Here is a 23,318-nt window from a genome sequence, read left to right on the forward strand (position 1 = left end):
GCTTTTTAGTCGGTAGGAGTCCGACACTATGTCCATGAGGTTTTCCCGTCCAACGGGGGAAAAAATATATAAAAAAAACATACAGTCGAATTGAGAACCTCCTCCTTTTTTTGAAGTCGGTTAAAAAGTCGTCACCGCCGTCGCGTCGTCTACCGGTATAGTCCTTGCATTTCACCACGGCGAGTGGCTCATGCTTGTGTGTAAGTCGTATCGGTATAAGTAAGGTAGGTACAGTAAATGTGTGCGTTTGCTAGCGCTTGCTCGCGACTGATTGGTCCGACATGCACCCACACTTAATGTCCGTGTATACGACGTAACAAATAAAGTTCACTCGCCTTCGTGAATTGCAAAAACTGTAAAGCCAAGCGCCTTATAGATTTTATAACCTTACCAAGTTAGCTCGCTTCCATCTTAGACTGCACCATCACTCACCACCAGGTGAGATCGCAGTCAAGTGCTAACTTGCCATCGAATAAAAAATTAGTACAAAACAAAATAATGTTATCTTTATAAATCCGTATTGGGATCCGTGATAGATAAGAAAGAACAGAATCGATAAAAATGTTCGACTCAGTTGAAGATTTTCAGTACACTGATAACAGGTGTGGCGAATTACCTAATATAATATTATAAATAAAACATTACTAAAATAGTAAAGTTAGTAATGAAACGTGAACTAAAAATAAATGTGATGTGTACAGTATATCTACCTAATGAATTCTATGTGATTAAAATAAAAGTTCACAGCAAAATCTTCTGTAATTAAGGAGTTATAAATCTTCACAATGGGTAAAACGCATTTTGTTTATTTTCTTTAATAATTCATAGCTACGTAATATCGTTAAATATCTTATCTTGACTACAGGCTAGTGGGGACCTGAAGTTGTTTACGGGTAGGACTCTCTTAGGACGCGTTACGGCCGACCGGGAGCGGTAGTCTGGGCCGTCCGAGCGCAATTTTGTTGCACGCTTTTTATATCCAATAAAAAATAGTACAATAGGTGTGTTAAGTGTTGAACTACTTAAATACGAAATTTTATTGAAATTGGCTTAAATATCAATCGAATAAAACCAGTTTTTCTCCTAATGGTCGTGTAAAAATGCGTATTTTTGGGAAACTTTGCGATTTTTTTGTATCGAGCCAAATTGTGCCAATCGTGTTTTGGTTCTCCTAATTCACTAAAGAATATATTTAATTTTTATTACTCAGGCACGCACCTCTAACTTTTCAAAGGTATTAATTAAATGTCACTTGCGTTAACGGTGAAGGAAACATCGCGAGGAAACCTGCATGCCTGAGAGTTCTCCATAATTTTCTCAAAGGTGTGTGAAGTCTACCAATCCGCACATGGCCAGCGCGGTAGACTAAGGCCAAAACCCTTCTGAGAGGAGACCCGTGCTCTGTAGTGAGCCGGCGGTGGGTTGATCATGAAGATGATGATGATAGATCGATGATTTATTCAAATTAGAGACAAAGATCGATTAGGTAGGTACCTATCTACCTAGATTTAAAAATTACATAATAATATTATCTACTTATTATGTGATCACTTATTTAATTCGTAGTAGTTTAGCTTCCAATAATTAGATTAATAATTAGAATAAAACATAGCTATTCATTTTTAGGATTCTGTTCCTAAAAGGAAAACTTATAGGGAACTTTGTTATCAGTCTGTCTGTCTGTCCGTCTGTCCATCTGTCTGTCGTGTATGTCAAGAAAACCTATAGGGTACTTCCCGTTGACCTAGAATCATGAAATTTGGCAGGTAGGCGGTAACTTGTCTTACAGCACAAGTAAAACAAAACGTCTGAAAACCGTGAATCCCACAAAAGAAATTAAAATATGATTACGAAAAAAATAATTTTCTAAATCACATAAGTATAGATAGATGGCGCATTGCTTCACATAAAAGTTATTTAGGTAGGTAGGTATATAAGTACTATATCTTGTACGAAGATACGAAACCCTTCGTGTGGAAGTTCGACTCGCACTTGACCAGTTTTTCTTTGATTAAGTACTTAAATAATACCTAATCTTTGTTGAAGGACATCGTTTGATAGTAATTAGTGACATAATTTGAAACTAATAGATTCCTGATAGAGTTATTTAAATTAGGACCTCTATCCACGGAGAGAAGTTAGTATAGCGCTCCCTCTGTTACGTAATCCTATACAAATGACAGAGACAAAAAACTCAGTGGACGTTAATCATTTTAGTGAACAACCAATCACAAACGAACCTAATGTTTTAGAATTGAATTTCGAATGCTTTTTGAAAACAAAGGTTCTCTAATAGAAAATAGAATAGAGTACATACCTATACCTGCGAAAGTGTGTTTGTTTGTTGGTTTGTCCTTCAATCACGTCGCAACGGAGCAACGGATCGACTTGATTTTTTGCGTGGGTATAGTACAAGACCTGGAGAGTGACATAGGCTACTTTTTATCCCGGAAAATCAAAGAGTTCCCACGGGATTTTTATAAATCCAAGCGTATGAAGTCGCGGGTATCACTAGTAGTAGTATGGATGAAGTATGAATCAGTCAGTTCCAGTGATAGCAAAAGCATGGTTCCTCCTCCGGAGGTACATCCTCACCATCCCGCGCTTCGACCTGTTCCTGCAGGGAGCCCTGCTCATCGTGGTCTTCCTGGAGAGCTACGTCTTCCTGCTGATGAGGAGAAACGCCGGGACGGGCTACCTGAGGACCATTAATGAAGGTATAGTCTTGACAATGTCAGAGAACTGGCGATCTGTCGTAGCAAGTCTTAGGGTCTGATTCACAACCGCCAGATGAACTTTATCCAACGGATAAAGGACAATGACAGAATTACTATAGAACCGTAACCCATTTTATTATATAAAAGTCGTTTACACGAATGCTTTATGCAGAATTTTGCTGCTGTTTCGTCACTGATGATAACTAAACGAGAGCCTAGCCTAGCTTTAGAGCCTTAACCGGTATAGGAGTGGCCTGAAAACCGAAAAGTCGACGGTTCAAATCCCGCCCGTTGCACTATAATTGTCGTACCTACTCCTAGCACAAGCCTGACGCGAAAGGGGAATATTAGTCATTTAATATGGCTAATACTCATAGAGATCTAATATTCTGAAAAAAAAAAACAGTAACAGTGTGACTCTTACTCGATGGAAAAAAACTAATGAGTTCGCACTTCCCAACGAGTCATAGTGTGACAAGATTGTTACCTACGACACCGCGAATTTCGAAAGATGAAGGGACATTAAAATGTTTCTTTTCGTCTAGATTGGTTACAGCTAGGAGTTGGGGGAGCAGAGTTCCTGCTGGGAGCAATAGTGGCGTGGTGGGGTCGAGGGATGAGACATTTCGCGCTGTCAGGCTGGCTGGGGGCCACGGCTGTGTCGGGGCTGATCGTACTGGCGTTCCCTTTTGCTGAATCGGGGCGACCTTCGGTGGGTAAGTCATTTTACTAGGAGCAATAGTGGCGTGATGGGGACGAGAAATGAGGCATTTTGCACTGTCACGCTGGCTTGGGGCCACGGCTGTGTCGGGGTTGACGCCAAGCGATTTAGCGTTCCGGTACGATGCCGTGTAGAAACCAAAGGTTTAATAAAAACTGCCATACCCCTTCCCGGTTAGCCCGCTATCATCTTAGACTGCATCATCACCACCAGGTGAGATTGCAGTCAAGGGCTAACTTGTATCTGAATAAAAAAAAATTGCACCTGTTTCAAAATACACACCCTAAAAAACTCCTTTTTCTTCACCAGAACTTTGCGGAGGTGACATAGTCTCAGGCTCGTCCAACCTCTATGAGCCTCAACCCGTGGAAGACACACTGCTGGTGCCTCGCACAGTGTTCCTGGTAATCACGGCCCTCCTCTGCGCCCTCACCAAGATCAGCGTGTGGGCGCATGGCCTCACTTACCTCGATGACCATGAACCCGAAAGCGGACCCTACTTTTATGGTACAGTCATCATGATCGTCATCATGCTCAACCCATCGCCGGCTCACTACAGAGCACGGGTCTCCTCTCAGAGTGAGAAGGGTTTTGGCCATAATCTATTACGCTGGCCATGTGCGGATTGGTAGACTTCACACACCTTTGAGAACATTATGCAGAACTCTCAGTTCTTCACCGTTGAAGCAAGTGATATTTAATTACTTGAAACGCACATAACTCCGAAAAGTTAGAGGGGCGTGCCCGGGATTGAACCCCCGACCTCCGATTAGAAGGCGGACGTCCTAACGTATCACGCTATCACAGCTTTTTTATGGTACAGTACGCAGCAGGAAATATTGTACATCGACCTTTAGAAAGTGATAGCGGTTTCTTAGAGCATTGTCTCTGTCGTTGAGACCAACAAAACGTTACATAGGGATGAGTGACAGAGACAACTCTCTACGAAGCCAAAACCTCTTTCTAAAGGTCGATGTACAATATTTTTGCTGTCTACTGTAATAGTTTCCATTCGAACAGACTATTAATTCAACCATTGATTCTTTTCTTAATGCTCTTCCTACCGAGAAGAATTATTAGAAGATTCGGAAGTCGCTCTATACAAATAAAAGGTATTAATTTGACCAATAGATGCTGCTCATTAATGTAAGAATATTTGTATATTTGTGAATAATTAGCCTGGCAGGCAGCTGTGTGATGACATCATCTATTTAAGATGGAAGCGAACTATCCTGAAAGGGAAGGCAGTGTGGTACTAAATACTTTACCAGCAGGTATAGATGTGGTCTAAGCGATTTAGCGCTCCGATTATACCTAAGTAATGCTGTAAAAATTGCCTTCATAAAAATTGATTTCATATATGCCATACCCCTTCTATATAGACTAATTTTTATACCGGAAAATTAAAGAGTTCCTACGGGATTTTTAAAAACCTAAATCCACGCGGCCGAAGTCACGTTTTTTCAAAAAAAAAAATCAATTCGGTTTGAACTTTTTGTCCTCTGCTGAAAAAAAATTTTTTTTTTCAGGAATCCTAATCTCAATCCGACTGTCCCTTGGTCTGAGCGGACAGAACTGGATGAGGGCGGTATCAGTGAGGGACGACTGGTGGGAGGCCCAAATATCCCTCTCCATGCTGACCCTCATGTTCTGTATACTGTTCACTCTCTTCCCGAGGAGGATGGAGGGGTATAAAGAGTTCGAAGAGAAGGAATATAACTGTAATTAATTTAGATTTAAGTGTTTATAATATAACTAGCTGTCCCGGCGAACTTAGTACCGCCTAACAGTAGATTCTTTTTCAGGCAATTTTTTAAAATTTTCTCTCCGTAAGAACCATCCTCGTACTTCAAAAAATATTATAAAAAAAGAATTAGCGAAATCTCTTGGATTAGCTACTGGACACAAGCGAAATATAACTTTGTTCTGTGGAGATCTTTGCAAAAGATCTTTGTCCAGCCGTGGCCATCTATCGGTTGACTCACTTGAGACGACATCAGCAACCTCTCATGTTTGAGGTCTTTGTTATCTGAGCCTGGATGTCTTTAGATCAAGAATTAAGAGCTATTTGAAAGCGTTCCGTATATTTTGATCTTTATGATAATCGTATTAGGTATCTTCAACCTTTCTATCAGTCATTAAGAATTGTCAATTTTATCATAGGATTTAACATGATCAAATTTTACCATAAGAATTTATGATTTACTCGGTCGAACGCCTTTGCAAAATCGAGCCTAGAGAATTTTAACATGACAATAATTTTTTTAGGCATCTTGAAGCCAATTGGTCGTATGGTGCGCAATAAGGCGGTGTTGTACCAAACTGTGGCTTTAGCCCTTCTCAACACAGCTCTCTTTGGCTATGTTAACTACGATACGGCCACTATACAGGTACATACTAGGTTAATCTAGAACTTATTCGAGTGCGGATCATGAGAGCTCAGGTTGAAGCCCCAAAATATTTTTGGTGTTCTGTTAAAAGTTCTCAGTAGCAGTTTGTAAGTTGGCGGTGTACACTCGTGTATAGGAGTGCACATAGGCATAGTTAGTCCGGTGTCTGGTTTATCTCCAGTCGTATCAGATTTTCTCTCTGAATGATGTTACTGAACGAAGAGAGAGTAGAGAGAGAGAAGTAGAGAGTAGAGAGTGTACCTGTGTTTGCCCACGTCCTACACCTAATATCTCCAGAGAAGTTGGCGAGTTCCTCTTGATACTGGATGGTGTGATGGAAATTCAGCCTAGAGTTATAATAGAATAGAATAGTTGTTATTACGTACAGATATTTGAAGAAGCCGTCTATACAGAGCAATCGTGCGGTAAGGGAGTGATCCGAGACGGCCCCAATAATAAGTGGTCGTCATTTCCCACGAGATCAAAGGCGTCGGACTACTAGATCTATGGGTCTCTCCTTATACTGTGATACGGTGTTATTTATTAGTTGCAATTTAAGATCAATGACGTTTTCAGGCGAAGTTCCACGTGGAGACGCTGAGGCAGGACCCGCGCACTACACGAACCATCATGGACATCTTCCGTTCACTCGTCATAATTTTTTTTGTCTCAGTAAGTTAACTTTGGCTCTTTACAATTTGCAAAACAACAAATCATTGCTTTCACATTTTTAACTGTTTCTTTCAACATGACCAAAAAATGTTTAGGTGGTCAAAGAAATTGACCAGATCCGTTTGGTCCAATCCTACATCGGATTCATCCTGAACTTAAGGCATTACGAGAGCGCGTCATCAACCACTTGGTTCAATCCAATTCATCAGCCTACATCCGTCTCATGCTGAACATAAGGCACTACGAAATCGCGTCATCAAACACGGTCCTCCGCCTTCCTCATCCACCCTCCTTCTGGCACTTTATTGAAGGGGAGCATTGGTTCAACGGGCTGAGACTACTCTCACGATGCACTTACCGATACGCTGTCATCACTCCGAAACACACTGTCTGGTCAATCGGCTGTTTTGTCTGCCTACACAACCTATTCACTGCCACTTCATCACTAGCTTGTTTGAGCTATTCCAGTCACTTTTGCTTGGTTACGAGTTCCACTTCTGGGCTACAGTATTTTATTTTGAATTTTATTTAGATTTTGAACTTTTTTCTCAGATATTCAGGATGCGCTTCTCAGTCCGTCGCAGTGACGGTGTGAAGTCAAACACAGCATCCAAAGTGGGCGGAGGTGTGTGTGTGTTGGTGGCCGCGTTTTTCTGCGTGCTGGCGGGCTTGCACTGTCAGACGGGGGACATGGCTGGCTTTGACAACGGACTATATCAGCAGCCTAAGTGCAGCGCTGAGTGCGGGTAGGTTCATGAAATACATCTACCTACAGATGCACCAAACTCCTGATTATTTTATACCTATCAATTTTAAAAGCAACACCGCACGAGCGCAGCGAGCAACTTGGTTAAAATTAATAAAATACTATCGCTATGCTCGGGTTTATGTTGTCATGTTTGCGTCTTGCTTGGAATTTAATCCAATCCAATCCATCAGCCTGTATGCGTGCACTTTTTTTTTTATTCATTATAGGTAAACGCTTCACCACAATCACACCTGATGGAAAGTGATGATGTGGTCCAAGATGGGACGCGTTTACCTAGAAGATGCCTTTTCACTCTTGTTTTAAAGATACCCGGGTTGTGATTGGCAGGAAACACAGATCGTGGAAGAGTATTCCAAACATTAGCCATGCGTATGAGGAATGATGATGCAAAAAAAACACTGCTGGACATAGGCCTTTGCAAGAGCGCCCCGCCGTCACCAAACAAGGTCATCTGCCTTCCTCATCCCCCCACTTCCCACCACCTTCTTCAGGTCATGCGTCCAGTTGGAGGTAGTTCTGTTCTGCGCTTACCGGTACGTACCGGTAAACCACGTGGTTTCCACTACAGAATAGGTACTTCTGCCCCAACAGTCGTTGGTTCTACCACAGACATGACCATTGTCACTTCAGCTTGCTAAGCCTTTGAGCTATGTCACTCGTTTTTGTTGTTCTGCGAATTTCTTCGTTCCGGATTTTTGTACTCCTAAGTATCGAAGCTTCTAGAAAGACCTACGCTCTTGAAAAACTCATTAACTTTATGTTTCAGGTGTGCTTCTGAGCGGTACGGGTTCGCGCCGCTGTGCATTCTAAACACGAGTACCACTTACTTCTCTCCGTGCCACGCGGGTTGCCAGACGTACGAAGATCTCAATGGATTCCAGTAAGTTAACCCAACTTTAAGGCTCGGTTGTTTCAATCCGTTTGTTATCGATAGGTACATACATTCGCTAAAATAGTTTTCTTTGACATTTTGTTCTGTAACGCCATGTCTTTGCTGAAGCAACCGTGCCTTAGTCTCCGTTATACAAGTAACTCATAAAGTAGGTACCTAATAGAAATAGAAGGATTTTTGGTTCAAATAAATTTTTACGAATCCTACTTTCGAATCGTCAAAGGAATGCCTTTCCTACCGAAAACTCAGCGGTTGCTCTTTTCAAAGAAAAGATTAACAATAATACATAGGTATTATTATGTCATGGAAATTGCAGTCTGCAATTTCTTTTCAGTCAAATCCACGCTCTTTCGATTGTGTAATAGGTATGATTTTTTCAGGAGCATACTTTTGTAACACAAAAGTTCTTATAATATCTGCCGTATTTCTTTTTTTAAATGCAACTTTTTGGAAGGACAAAATCACAAGAAATTTCTGATCGTATAGGTACCTACCTAGTACCTACTATCTACAACTTTACTTTTTTTAATACTGCGTTTCCCTCGTTTGATTCTCCAGGTTGTTTGAGGAGTGCAAATGCGGCCCTCACCGCGCGGTCCGCGGCAGCTGCACCCTCCCCGAGTGCTGGTTGCCGTACTCTCTTTACCTAGTCTTCTTCACGCTGGTCCTCGCCGCTGCAGGTAAACATCGATGCCTTTTAGAGGCGACGCCTATAGTACGCGACAGGTCGTGGCAAATGGGGAATGGGGGGGGGGGACTGCAGATGGGTTGCCGGCCTTTCAGGAATATGTTAGCCCCTTGAATGACCCCATGTTCTAAGCTAGTGGGAACACCGCCGATGGGAGTTGGTTCCACAGTTTGTATGTGCGTGGAAAGAAGGATCTGGCACAACGTTACGGACCATAGTAGTTATAATTATTCGAAATCACCTGCACGTAAATCATCGAAATGCTTTACTTATTCTAGCGGCGTCATTCCTGATGCAAGGCATGGTAATATTGCGCGCGGTGCAGCGGAGAGATAAACCCATAGCAATCGGAGTCAGCTTCGCGCTCATGGGGCTGCTGTCCCATGTGCTGGGACACTTCATCTACATGCTTATTAGTCGTAAGTACTTACTTGGATCTTCTTCTAAACGGCCATGCCATACCAAGCTTACTTTTCTGTTCCGTACCTCAAACGGAACGGAAAAATTGAACCCTTCACGGATTACTTTGTTGTCTGTCTGTCTGTCAAGAAACTTGGGTAACAAGGGTACTTCCCGTTGACCCAGTGGCTCTACCGCGGTTGTTTGACAGCTACAATGTCACGATCGCAATCATCTCTGATTGGTTAATGCTCGCTCACTATTGGCCACAATGCATTGTTGCAACAAGAATCGCACAAATTCAGCCAATCAGAACAATTGAGATTGTAATAATGATTGATGCAGGTTTTAGACAATCGCCCTACTGAATCATGAGATTTGGCAGGTAAATAGATCTTATAGCACACGTTATAGGAAAAATCCGAAAACTGTGAAGTTTTAGTTACTTACTTACATTACAAAAAAAAATGTGATCATGAACAAAACATTTTTTTTTTAAAGATTCCCCTTTCCGCTCCAACTAAGCGTAAGGCTTGTGCTAAGAGTAGGTACGACAATAGTGCAACGGGCGGGGTTTGAACCGTCGGACCTTTCGGTTTTCAGTCCACTCCTTTACAGGTTGAGCTATTGAGGCTCTATTCTATTATGACAGGTTAGTTATTTTCTTTTTGCAGATTTCACATGCGCGTACGAACAGGACGGTATCTGCCTTCTCCACACGTACTCCATCTGGTCGGTGGGCGTGGTGAGCGCGGGCCTGTCCGTGCTGTCCGGCGTGTGCAGCTTCGCAGCGAGCCGGCACCCCGCCGCGCCGGAACTGCTCAGCACCTCCGACGTCTATATCAACGACAGATGATATTATGATGACATGATGCCTACGCACACAAGCACAGCCTTACTGTGCTAAATCCCCCCCCCCCCACTGGCACTGGCGCATCTCGCTTCTCTCACTTTACTGTCGCGCGATCGACTTACGTATAGCAATGCACCTCCTGGCTTGAGGCTTCGCTCAGACATCCCTACCGTTACACACACACAAATTGTGTGCGGATAGGCCTGTGTCCCGGTAGTAGTAGTAACTAGTAGGTAATTAAATCAGATAGCACGGAGGGTAAAATCACGGCACGTGCCACCTCCATAGGCTACTTTTTATCCCGGAAAATCATACTCCCACTAGATTTTAAAAACCGGAGTCCACGCTTAGTCGCGGACATCTAGTTTTATTGTATGACTAGCTTATGCTCGCAACTTCGTCCGCGTGGACTACACAAATTTCAGACCCCTATTTCACAGAGTTGAATTTTCAAAAATCCTTTCTTAGCGGATGCCTACGTCATAATAGTTATCTGCATGCCAAATTTCAGCCTGATCCGTCCAGTAGTTAGAGCTGTGCGTTGATAGATCAGTCAGTCAGTCACCTTTTCCTTTTATATATTTAGATATTTTAAGTCATAGGTGACAAGAAGAAGGTTACAAGAACTGATGTAAATATCAATAAGTAATTTTATGAATTAAATTAATTATGTATTTTAAAAAATCTTATTTCTTTCCTTTTGTACAGATTCCCTAAAGGTCGAACTACGTAAAAAAATAAAAATGCTTTCAGATAATAAGATTTCATTATATTATATTCATAACTTTATTCATATATTCTAATACGCATTATAAAAGATTTTAAAAGGTTCTGTCTTTTGTTTTACATTTTGAATCGTAGTTAGTAAATCAATGTGGCTAATTCCGTTGTACACAATACAATCTCCAAATTAAACTAAAATGACACGTCTAAATCTATTGCTATCCCTTTCACAATGTTGCTTCCATAAAAGGATAGCACCAGATTCATTTAATTTAGTTTAGAGATTATGTACAAGAGAATAGGCCCCTGTATATTTTCGCCCTTTTCGTATTTTTCGAAAACTTCTTACTTCTTCGAACTGTTACGACTTCAAGAGACTAGTGCCGTAAAAAGGTTGATATTAAAAAAGTGTTCAATTTAAACACATTGTGAATAATATATTAAAAGCGTAGACTGAGTAAAAAATTTAGACAAAGGAACGTTTACTTTCTCATTCACACTAAAAGAGAGCACAGATAAAGTTACTAATGTGATAAACAGAGACGCAGGTAACCTATTTTTTGTCCCTTATCGTGCAACCGGTTTTTTTCAAGGACTACAACTTTAGCTGCAAAACAAACTTTGAGAATTCGTGGCGTCATTGTATTTCTCATTAGTTATTTACTTGTTTTTACATAAAAAACGTTTAATGCAAATATTGTTGACCGGTTAATACAAATATTGACTACTAAACAATGGTAATTGTCGTGTTATTCATCGTTACGTCGTGCTATCGCTATCTCAGACGCGGTTACTTTAGTCTAGCTTTTTTACTCAGTCTACGATTAAAAGCCTGCATCTCTTTTTCAACTGGTTTCACGGCTCTGGGTTCTAGCCCCTTTGAACCTAACCTGTAGAGCATGCTTAGATAATTATAAAATGTAAATTAGTTTAAGAGAAATAGGTAGGTGCAGTGCGACAAGGCTCTCTTGGCACTTGAATGACATTGACGGGGGGGCGCTGTTGGAGAACAAAGGCTTAGACTATTCAAACAAGAACAAAGGGGACACTTGATGGCAACGTTAGTTCCGATTTTCGCCACGCGCCAAGATAGCCTTGTCGCACTGTATTTCAATTTCGAAAACCATCATCCCCTCCATAACACCAGCAACGCTTGACTTACATTTCAGTTTTTTTGCAAAGAAACCAACTAAATTATAAAAATATGTTAAAAATAAGTAGAACAATCATAATATATCTACCTATTCCATTTATTGGTGTCTATCTCAAATTTAAGTATAACGCGTAAAATTTAACTCCTCGCGCGCCATTTTAACTTTTGGTGTCTTTTTATTTTAAAGGTGGTTCGCACTTTTGACATAACAGTTGACACATAGATTTAAAATGCCGCGTGAGGAGTCATTTTGTACGGCCTATAGGCTATAAGTACAAGTTTGACTTTACATCAATATGGCGGTGCTTAGTCTTAGTTGACGCGCATAGTGATACCACAAATATAACTAACTATATGTAAAGAAGCGACATATCATATAAGCATTATGCCTTGTATTTGTTCCTTTTGATTTTTATATTTATCCTAATTTTGGCATCTACTCGAAAAAAATCGCACAAAAATCGTAAATCTAAATAAAATTCCAAAAATAAAACTATAAATGGCACGAAACTAAGAATAAAACGTATAAAAAGATATTCTTCATAAATAACTTAAATAAGGTATATTAACTAAAAAGATATTTAATATAACTAAATAAAAACAAAATTTAAGCTGCTATTTTGTGCTTCGGGGACAACATTTTTCATATTATTTTACTTAAACCTATTTTTTCTAGAATAATCCACAAACCTTACTACCACAGATATGGACATACAAGTACGCTAGATAAGGTGAGCTATTATATATACAAAACGACAGTTATTTTTTTTGCCGATTCGAAGCGCCACACCGCACCGTTCGCATCGGGAATTTTATTAAAATTGACACTTTGTTTCAAATACTGCTGTACTCAGAGTCGCTTAACCGTTACTTAAGTTTAGTTAAAACGAGACAGAGCTATATATCTCACATAAATCTGTCTCGTTTTAACTCAATCTTAAGTAACGATTAGCGACTCTAACGCCCTGTCTTCGAGTTGAAACTGAGTTGACAGTTCATCACTAACATTTAGTTCAGAGTAGGCTCACATGACGACGTTCACTGCTATCAGGACCAAAATGAATACAATCAAGTTTTCGTTTGGTCCTAGTTGCATTATTTTTTAGACTTTGAATTATTTTTGATAATTCCCACTTTCTGGCGACAACTCAAAAATAGCTTTTAGCAAATCCAGCGTGCTTGTATTAGTAGAGGTCAGTGCTTACAACTCTAATAAAATTAAATAACAATATATTACAACTCAAAAGCTAAGCGCACATAATATTATAGATTTAAAGTCGCTCGGTAATTAACTTATTTAGGTTCAGTTGAATGACAGGCGGTCAAAGTTACATTATGGAACCGTTACGAAACGGTTTTAACGGAAAATCAGTTTCCACGGGATTTTAAAAACCTAAATTATTTATAAGGTCGCCGGCTTTTTGTCGACGATGTAAAGCCGCCGGCTGTTGTGTGAAGCGACTTTAGTGGTCCAGTATACGCAAGTTTCCGGAGACTATCTTATTCTCCAGCACCGCGCCGGAAGGTATGTCGATACGATCGCCGTGGTTCGCTATTATGATCACGGTACCCTGAAAAACGACAAAAAATATCAGTATAATTCAAGACCAAAGTCTTCGAACAGTCCGTGTTGCCAGTGATGACATACCTATGGATCCGAGACATGGACAAGACAAGACATGGTCGCTAACTATGGGCCTCATTAGAAAGCTCAGAGTCACTCAGCGGGCGATGGAGAGAGCTATGCTTGGAGTTTTTCTACGTGATCAAATCAGAAATGAGGAGATCCGTAGGAGAACTAGAGTAACCGACATAGCTCAACGGGTTGCGAAGCTGAAGTGGCAATGGGCAGGGCACATAGTTCGTACAACCGATAGACATTGGTCCCAAGGTGCTGGAATGGCGACCTCGCACCGGAAGGCGCAGCGTTGGAAGACCCCCCACTAGGTGGACGGACGACATCAGACGAGTCGCAGGGAGCCGCTGGATTCAGGCGGCGCAAGACCGTGGCGTGTGGAAGTCCCTACAAGAGATCTATGTCCAGCAGTGGAGTCTATAGGTTGATGATGATGATGATAATTAAAAAAATTGACATACTAGATAGACAAATCGTTAAAACAGGAAAAACTGAACAGGAAAACATTTACTTCCTTGTACATATCTGAATTACGGATAATATGCCTAATGCCCGTAATTCGGATTAATTTAAGGATTTTTTGATAAATGATAAATATTTATGTATATTATTTTTGCTCAAAAATAAAACAGCCTCAAATTGAATATGTTGCTAATAATGAACGAAAATGATCCCGAGCACAAATTTCTACTTTATGAAAATGAACTATTTTTTTAATCTAAATTAATAAATAACTCACCTTCAAACAAACTCGTCTGCCAAACGTGACGTCACCAGACACCGTCAAATGATCCAACTCTATCAGGTCTGGTACCGTCGCGAACCGATTCAAAAACTCCTTCACTATAGCGAAATGGTTATCCCCCAATTTGACTAAGGGAGTAGAAGGAAACATTCTCTGAGGAGACATGACGAGCGAGCCGTGAGACAAACTATACAGATTCGACATTACAAGCAACAAATCCGATGTCTTCTTCACCGGTAAGAATCTACTCCTGGGTACATTCACACCTATGCCTCCCTCAAAGCATTTCATGGCCGCTCCTACAGCGGTCTCCAATTGAATAACATTAACACCATCCGCTAAACTCTTATTGTTAACTATAATCTCCATATTCAAAGACCCCTGCTCGACAACTCTCTGGATGGACTCTAATTTCGCCCACAAGTTATTCGTGTTGAAGAACTTGAACTGGCTGACAGATTTGAAGTCATCGACGTGTTCCTTGGGAACTTGAGCGATTTCTAGTAACCTCAGTTTGTCCTCGTACTGGATCAGAGTTCCTCCTTTAACATCAGCCCTCGTTTTATCTGTGACCTCCATAACAAATTCTGAGCCAGCTTTTTGCTCCGGGTTCAACAGGAGATTGAGGATGTTCAAATCGACGGTAGCTCCTAGATTGTCGATGTTGCTTATGAAGCAGTATTTTCTGCCTTCCGCGATGAATTTTTGGAGGAGACCCGAGTTGCTGAAGGATTCGTAGAAGTCGCCGTGACCTGGTGGGTACCATCTGAAATGGCAAAAAAATGTGGAAATTTTGGGCTGCATTTAGAAATTAATGCTGAAAATAAAGAATTCTGATTTATTAATTCTACAGTCGCCGAAAGCGCCTCTGCGGTGTTTCCGCTAGATTGCAACATGAGGGTTATTCAAGGGGCGGACCAACAAAATCCTGAAAGGTCGGTAACGCATTGGCAGTTCTTGTGGTGCTGCAAATGTTCATGGGTGACGATAATCACTTAACATATGACCCGCCTGCTCGTTTGCTCGGTATTTTTATTATTTAAAAAACTTTCGGCTCAACTTTTCAGTGAGACTATCGAAAGAGTTTACGGCATTAAGAACAATCTAGCAAGTTTTTTGGGTGTCTCAATGGAAGATATGGCAATTTAGAAAAAGTTGCAGTTTGGAAAGTATCCAACAAAATACAAATAATTGTCAAAGTCCGAATTTGTAATTAGGTTAGCTCGGTAACGAATCGGAATGACGTCATGAGCACTTAAACTCGGTAACAGCTGATATTGGTACTGATTCTGAGCACAACCTAATTTTAGAGTATTTGCATCCTCTTCTTACTAATGTAATTTGAAAAGGACAGACGCAGTTTGACAGTTTTAAATTTAATTTTTAGATGGTAAACCCCGTGGTTTTAACGCACAGTCGCGAGCCTACTGTTTAAATTTGTAGCGTTCACTAAAATTTAGAGTCTTTAAATGTAAAGTTCATGCTCTGTCCTTTTTTAGCCTTGTTAAAAAGAAAAGGATGCAGATACTCTAAATTTAGTTTAGAGAAAGACAACGGAATCGGTGCCAATTGATTAGGAATCGCACAACTTCACTTCATAACTACCATAATGCTTGTTGCTTACATTAACAATTTACATAAAGAGGGCAATAATAAGGCCCGGTATCCACCTAAGCGGAGAGAAGAGGGGATGCGTTCAATCGATCAATCAGATTCAAAATAAATGACGTGAAAAAATTATCACGTAATTTTTTAAAAATCGGATTGGTCTACTGTACACATCTTCTCTCCGCTCCGCATAGGTGGATACCGGGCCTAAAGCTGGCCAAATCTTATCTGTAAACCACGTAAATAACTTGACATAATTCCAAACGGCTTATAATAAACGTTAGCTTAGAAAAGATAACATAATTATAGATTGACAAGGTTAGGTATCAATTTCTAACGACGCGGACGCTATCTGATAGTGTATCCTACATTGCACGCGTAAGCCATCTTACGCGTAATTTTCTTATCAAAATAATCGTGTAGAGGGAATGACAATATAAAATTGGTACTTATAACATGGTGTATTTCGTGCTATAGATTTATTACGCCATCTCCGTAAAGCCTTCAGTATGAAACGACCTATACCAGATCTTACTGAATGAAAATGCTTGCTTCTGGATTTGAACAATGTTTTTCATTTATAAAACTACAGAAAATTTATATTTAGTCCGTACTCTATACATTATACTTTGGCGTTGCTTAGACTTTACTTAGAGTTATTATATGCAACAGAATAAGTTTGAATAAAGATGGCTTTATCAGAGTGAAAATTTTATGACTGACTTCTGTAAATCCCTGGGGAAAATTGATTGATGATGAAAATTGATTCTACATTACGCGGCAGAAAATAATGTACATCGACCTTTAGGAGGAGATAGCGGATTTGTAGAGCATTGTCTCTGTCGTTGAGACCGACAAAACGCCATATATTATGAGTGACAATCATTTTTTCTTTTACCAAAAAGTGCGCTTATAAATGACTTACTGACAAAAATCTGAAAAGAAGGCAAGGCTTTGATCTGCGGATGGCAGGACTGGTTGAATGTGTGGATGTCAATTTTCAACCCTTTGTATTTGTGGATGACGTTTGTGACGTCCCTGACGTCGCAAATATCATTCTTCGCAATTGACCAAGGACTCCCTATTGATACGCGGATTGCAGGACTGGATGAAAGTGTAGATGTCTAGTTTCAACCCTTTATTAAAAATAGCAAGAAAAATGACTTACGCCTCAATATCAGCGTGCACGTCAGGGTTCTTCGCAATGGACAGCAAGGATTCCCAGTTGATTCTCGGATGGCAGGACTGGATGAAAGTGTAGATGTCTAGTTTCAACCCTTTATTAAAAATAGCAAGAAAAATGACTTACGCCTCAATATCAGCGTGCACGTCAGGGTTCTTCGCAATGGACAGCAAGGATTCCCAGTTGATTCTCGGATGGCAGGACTGGATGAAAGTGTAGATGTCTAGTTTCAACCCTTTATTAAAAATAGCAAGAAAAATGACTTACGCCTCAATATCAGCGTGCACGTCAGGGTTCTTCGCAATGGACAGCAAGGATTCCCAGTTGATTCTCGGATGGCAGGACTGGATGAAAGTGTAGATGTCTAGTTTCAACCCTTTATTAAAAATAGCAAGAAAAATGACTTACGCCTCAATATCAGCGTGCACATTAGGGTTCTTCGCAATGGGCAGCAAGGATTCCCTGTTAATACGCGGATGGCAGGACCGGATGAAAGTGTAATGTCTAGTTTCAACCCTTTATTAAAAATAGCAAGAAAAATGACTTACGCCTCAATATCAGCGTGCACATCAGGGTTCTTCGCAATGGGCAGCAAGGATTCCCTGTTAATACGCGGATGGCAGGACCGGATGAAAGTGTAATGTCTAGTTTCAACCCTTTATTAAAAATAGCAAGAAAAATGACTTACGCCTCAATATCAGCGTGCACATCAGGGTTCTTCGCAATGGGCAGCAAGGATTCCCTGTTGATACGCGGATGGCAGGACTGGTTGAATGTGTGGATGTCTAGTTTCAACCCTTTGTATTTGCGGATGACTTTCTGCGTGTCTTCGTCCGTGTTGAATGAGTTCATGAGGACCAGTGGGACGTTGCATTTGTACGTTTTGTTCAGGTGCTGCAAGAATTATGTGCCTGTTACAGTAGTTGATAAAAAATTGAAGTATTAAAAGGGTTGAGAAGGTATTACGAAGGCATGTGGTGTCTTTTGACCTGAAAGACGATGCCGACATAGAGAGAGAACGCAGGGCATTGTCTATTAGAGCGAACATGATCGCACGCAGGTTTGCTCGTTGTACTATTCCTGTAAAAGTAACGCTCTTTAGAGCTTACTGCACTTTTTTTTACACGAGCAGCCTGTGGGTGGACTACACGCAGAAACAGTATAATGCCCTGCGTGTTCAGTACAATAATGCATTCAGGATGCTAATGGGTCTGCCTCGTTACTGCAGCGCGTCGGGTATGTTCGCGGATGCGCATGTGGATTGTTTCTTGCGTAAACGGTGCACATCCCTGGTGCGCAGGGTAAGGGCTAGCCCTAATGGCATCCTGAGGGCATTTGCTGACAGGTTTGATTGTCAGTACCTGAACCATTGTCATATGGTGCACGTGCTGACTAATCAAGCCTGTCTTAGATATAGTATTAGGATTAGGTAAATAGTTATAAGATCACAAACATTAGTTTTAAGGTGTGTGTTATCACTAACAATTATGATCTGGATAATTCATGGTCGAAATAAAGGATTTTTATTTTTATTTATTACGTGAAAATCTAGGGTCAAGTAGGCGTCTCTAGAGTTGAGTAGTCTATGACTGCTTGTTCTGGGAGCTTCTGGATCTTCTCCCATAGACTTTGCGGTCCCAAGGTGCTGCAATGGCGACCTCGAACCAGAACGCGTAGCGTTGCAGACCACACTATGTGGACAGATGGCATCAAACGAGTCGCAAAGAGCTGCTGTACCTATTCAGGCGGTGCTGCACGGGGTGGTAATCACTTAACATCAGGTGACCCGTCTGCTCGTTTGCTCGGTATTTTAAAAAAAAGATAGTGGCGTGTGGAAGTCCTTACTAGATACCTACAGTACGCGGCAGAAACTACTAAATATACAGCGTTGTCTCTGTCACTCATACCTATATGACGTTTTGTCGGTCTCAACGACAGAGACAATGCTCTACAAATCTGCTATCTCCTTCTAAAGGTTGATGTATATTACTTTCTGCCGCATACTGTATGTCCAGCAGTGGAAGTCTATTGGTTAACGATGGTGATGCCATTAAAATCGGCTTACCTCAATTTGCTGTACAGTTAAATCGAGGAAGGTCAGTTCATTCCGCACTTGTATGACAGACTTGGGTCCCTTACACCCCATAGATGTGCCGAGACCACCGTTCAGTTTCACCACGACCAGTTTGTCGAGCATGTGGTGGACGTTGTCTGTGGTGGGCGTCTCTAGAGTCGAGTAGTCTATTACTGCGTGTTCTGGGAGCTTCTGGATCTTCTCCCATGTTACCGATGGTCCCTCTGAAAAGAGTTTATCAAGTCTATAGGTACTTATATCTGTGGTTACTAAACTATCGTGACTGATTTCCATTAAATGGGGCTGAAAGTAGCGCTGATCAGGATATGATGAATCTAAGATACTAACGGTCAGCCAAGAATCTGCGGAAGAGGTTCTTGAACCCTCTGAACTCCTTCTCGACGAGGGTCTTCTTGGTCTCTGGGAGAGCTGCCAGCAGTCGCTCCAGCTCCACCTCCAATCTGGCGAGGGCATCGCGCTTGGTCGCCTCTTTGAAGTCTCGAGACCCTGACGGCGTGCGCTGGTGACTTCTTATCTACAGGAATAGAAGAACTAATTGGTAAATCTTTAGTTCTACAGTGGCTAATTCCTTGTACACAATCTCTAACCTAAACTAAAATGACACGCCTAAATCTATGGCTATCCCTTTCATAATGCTGCTCGCGGAAAAGGATGGCATTAGATTTAGACCTGTTAATTTAGTTTAGTTTAGAGATTGTGTTCAAGAGAATCGGCCCCATTGGCACCGATTCTGTTGTCTTTCTCTAAACTAAATTTAGAGTATCTGCATCCTTTTCTTTTTAACAATGCTAAAAAGGGACAGAACATGAACTTTACATTTAAACACTCTAAATTTTAGTGCACGCTACAAATTTAAACAGTAGGCTCGCGACTGTGCTCTAAAATCACGGGGTTTCTATCAATCTCAAAATTAAATTTAAAACTGCGTCTGCCCTTTTCACATTACATTAGTAAGAAGAGGATGCGAATACTCTAAAATTAGGTTGTATCAAGGAATCAGTACCATTATCTTCTCTTCTAAATATATAAAAGGTAAAGCTGACTGACTGAACGACTGATCTATCAACGCACATCTCAAATTTCTGGACGGATCAGGCTGTTTGGCACGCAATAGCTATTATGACTTAGACATCCACAAGGGATTTTTGAACATTCAACCCCTACCTATCAAAATGTGGTTATAAAATGCATATACCATATTCTGGCAAAATGAATGATAATGAATTATGTTTGTGTAGTCCACGCGTATGAAATCGCGGGCTTATAGGCTAGTTGTTATTAAGTATTTAAAAAAAATAGATATCGCGCTTCTCCGAACTTGACAACAGCTGATAACGCTACACAAAACCATCATTATAAAAATTCAGTGCGTTGACCGTTTATTCATAACAATTATACCAGATCGATTTTATTGGCAGAAGGGTAACATAGGACATAGGTAAACGAACAAACAGTATTTATATTGGTAGATGCCTCTGACGATTCAAAAATATAAAAGTTGAATTAAAAAAAAATCATTTTCATTTTAATACTAGCTTATGCTCGCGAATTCATCCGCGTGGACTACACAAATTTCAAACCCCTATTTCACCCCCTTAAGGGCTGAATTTTCAAAAATCCTTTCTTAGCGGATGCCTACGTCATAATAGCTATCTGCATGCCAAATTTCAGTCCGATCCGTCCAGTAGTTTGGGCTGGGCGTTGATAGATCAGTCAGTCAGTCAGTCAGTCAGTCACCTTTTCCTTTTAAATATTTAGATTTCTAGACTATTCTAAGGAATAACAGGATTTAGATTAGATTAGATTTATGATCCTTCAGATGGAAATGGACTAAAAAATGGGAACTTTGGCCAAAAATATTCCCTGATTAATTATTTTTTTCAACAAATTTTTTTTTTTTTTTATATTTTTGTCTTTATCTTTAACACCAAAAGTCTAAATACTCGTAAATCTGCCATTTTGAAGGCTCTATTATTAAGGTTTGAATCTCGGATGTAATCGTAAAGTCCGGTATCCATTAAATTGGATATGGACAGAGATGTGTTAAGCCATTAAGCAGACCAATCTTCCCGCGACTTCGAGTGGACTACACAAATTCAAACCTCTATTTTTACCTTTCTTTCTTTCCCTGCGAGTGATCAGGCCAAGTTAGTTAAAATTATTTTAAGATTAGAGGGTAAGATTTTGGTGATTTTGTTTATTGTTTACCTTACGAAGCGACATAGTCACTAAGTGACTAAGCTTCAAAATAAAGAGATAAAAAAAAAACCTCTATTTTAACCACTTAGCGGTTTAATTTAAAAAAAATCCTTTATTAGCGCTTGTCTATGTCATGATAGCTATCTGTATGTCCAGCCCGATCCAGTAGTTTGAGCTGCGCGATGATAGATCAGTCAGTCAGTCAGTCAGTCACCGTTTCCTTTTATATATTTAAATACCTACCTGCAAATAATGTCGAATATGCAAATATGTAGGTATTATTTTCTTACTACTTCACGATGATAGACAAAATAAACAGTTTTGAACTCTATTTGACCTTCAAGTTAAATCGCCATACCTAATCATTACCTACACGTTTTTAAGTATAATATAAATTAAAAATATTCAAACACGATTATGGATTTACAGGATTTAGGTTTTTAAAAATCCTTTCAAAAATTAAAATCAAGTCCTCAGGTTCAAACTATCTTCATGCGACATGAAGATCGATTAGCGATTGACTTGTAAAAGAATCAAAGACAAACGGACACCCTTTCTCATTATTATAATACTAGCTTATGCTCGCGACTTCGTCCGCGTAGACTACACAAAATTCAAACCCCTATTTCCCTCTCCTTCGGGTTGAATTTTCGAAAATCCTTTCTTAGCGGATGCCTACGTTATAATAGCTATCTGCATGCCAAATTTCAGCTCGATCCGTTAAGTAGTTTGAGCTGTGCGTTGATAGATCAGTCAGTCAGTCACCTTTTCCTTTTATATATTTAGACTAGCTTATGCCCGCGACTTTATCCGCGTGGACTACACAAATTTAAAACCCTATTTTACCCCTTTAGAGGTTGAATTTTGATAAATCCTTTCTTAGCGGATGCCTACGTCATAGTAGCTATCTGCATGCCAAATTTTTGCCCGATCCGTCCAATAGTTTGAGCTGTGCGTTGATAGATCGATCAGTCAGTCAATCAGTCAGTCACCTTTTCCTTTTATATATTTAAGATTAGTTTAGGTATGGAAAACTAGTCATTAATACAACTCTTATCGAAAAAATCGTGACTTAAATGTAGCTGTAGGTAAGTACACCAAAACCATTTCATTTTTCCATTTACCTTATTCAGTACATCCATGGCCGATTAATTAAAAAAACCAAAACGGTGCTTGAATTAAAAAAAACACAATGTCACAAGAACTGTCAGTTGAGGAAAAAAAACAAGAACTGTCAAATTTAGGCGCGAAATAGAAGGAAAAGCGAGCGCGCAAAGGACGCGATGTGGACTGGCGACGCGATGCTTTTAAACTAAATATATGATGGAATGATTACTGCGGTTATGTAGGTACATGTAAGACTTATACATGGTTCGTATATATGCAATATTAATGTATTGTTGTTTGTCCGTCGACTCGTCGTCGTTGATAAGTGACCTCCACACGTGTAATCACGTAACATACGATGTATTTTTTAAATAATTATACACCATTATAGTCATTAGTTTGTGCTTTTTTAAAACACATTTCCTACCATTTTAATATGAGGGTACTATGTATTATGAATTTACTAGATGGATTTACGTTTTTTAGGGTTCCGTACCTCAAAAGAAAAAACGGAACCCTTATAGGATCACTTTGTTGTCTGTCTGTCTGTCTGTCTGTCTGTCCGTCTATCTGTCTGTCTGTCTGTCAAGAAACCTACAGGGTACTTCCCGTTGACCTAGAATCATGAAATTTGGCAGGAAAGTGGGTCTTATAGCTGGCATTAGGGGGAAAATCTGAAAACCGTGAATTTGTGGTTACATCACACAAAAAAATTAATTTGTGGTCATAAAGTAATAATTAGTATTTTCAATTTTCGAAGTAAGATAA

General features: G+C 40.2%; 2 protein-coding genes across 9 annotated transcripts in view; one reads left to right on the forward strand and one right to left on the reverse strand.

Moving 5' to 3' along the window:
- Positions 1–2,038: 2,038 nt before the first annotated feature.
- LOC117992169 (solute carrier organic anion transporter family member 74D-like) lies at positions 2,039–10,205 on the forward strand. Its single transcript, XM_034979827.2, has 11 exons — positions 2,039–2,717; positions 3,263–3,433; positions 3,748–3,945; positions 4,968–5,159; positions 5,707–5,828; positions 6,405–6,500; positions 7,053–7,246; positions 8,036–8,149; positions 8,720–8,841; positions 9,128–9,268; positions 9,923–10,205. Exons 1-11 carry the CDS (start codon positions 2,534–2,536, stop codon positions 10,102–10,104), a joined length of 1,716 nt encoding a protein of 571 aa, XP_034835718.1. The 5' UTR covers positions 2,039–2,533; the 3' UTR covers positions 10,105–10,205.
- Positions 10,206–10,855: 650 nt separating this feature from the next.
- Positions 10,856–23,318, reverse strand: part of UGP (UDP-glucose pyrophosphorylase) — a 34,792-nt gene continuing 22,329 nt past the window's right edge. For 4 of the 8 annotated variants that reach the window (XM_069505825.1, XM_069505823.1, XM_069505824.1 and 1 more), the window contains exon 16: positions 19,646–19,758. Coding sequence is in view for 3 of the 8 variants with exons in the window: in XM_034980251.2 (XP_034836142.1) it covers positions 13,441–13,548; positions 14,353–15,124; positions 17,838–18,043; positions 19,215–19,447; positions 19,572–19,758; positions 22,568–22,585 (1,524 nt within the window). In the remaining 5 variants the exon portion in view is untranslated. Of the gene's footprint in view, positions 13,549–14,352; positions 15,125–17,837; positions 18,044–19,214; positions 19,448–19,571; positions 19,759–22,567; positions 22,758–23,318 lie in introns of those variants that run through there. The other 4 variants (XM_034980249.2, XM_034980250.2, XM_034980251.2 and 1 more) reach the window with 3 other exon arrangements.

Source organism: Maniola hyperantus, chromosome 21, assembly GCF_902806685.2.
Source record: "Maniola hyperantus chromosome 21, iAphHyp1.2, whole genome shotgun sequence".
Lineage (NCBI taxonomy): Eukaryota > Metazoa > Arthropoda > Insecta > Lepidoptera > Nymphalidae > Maniola > Maniola hyperantus.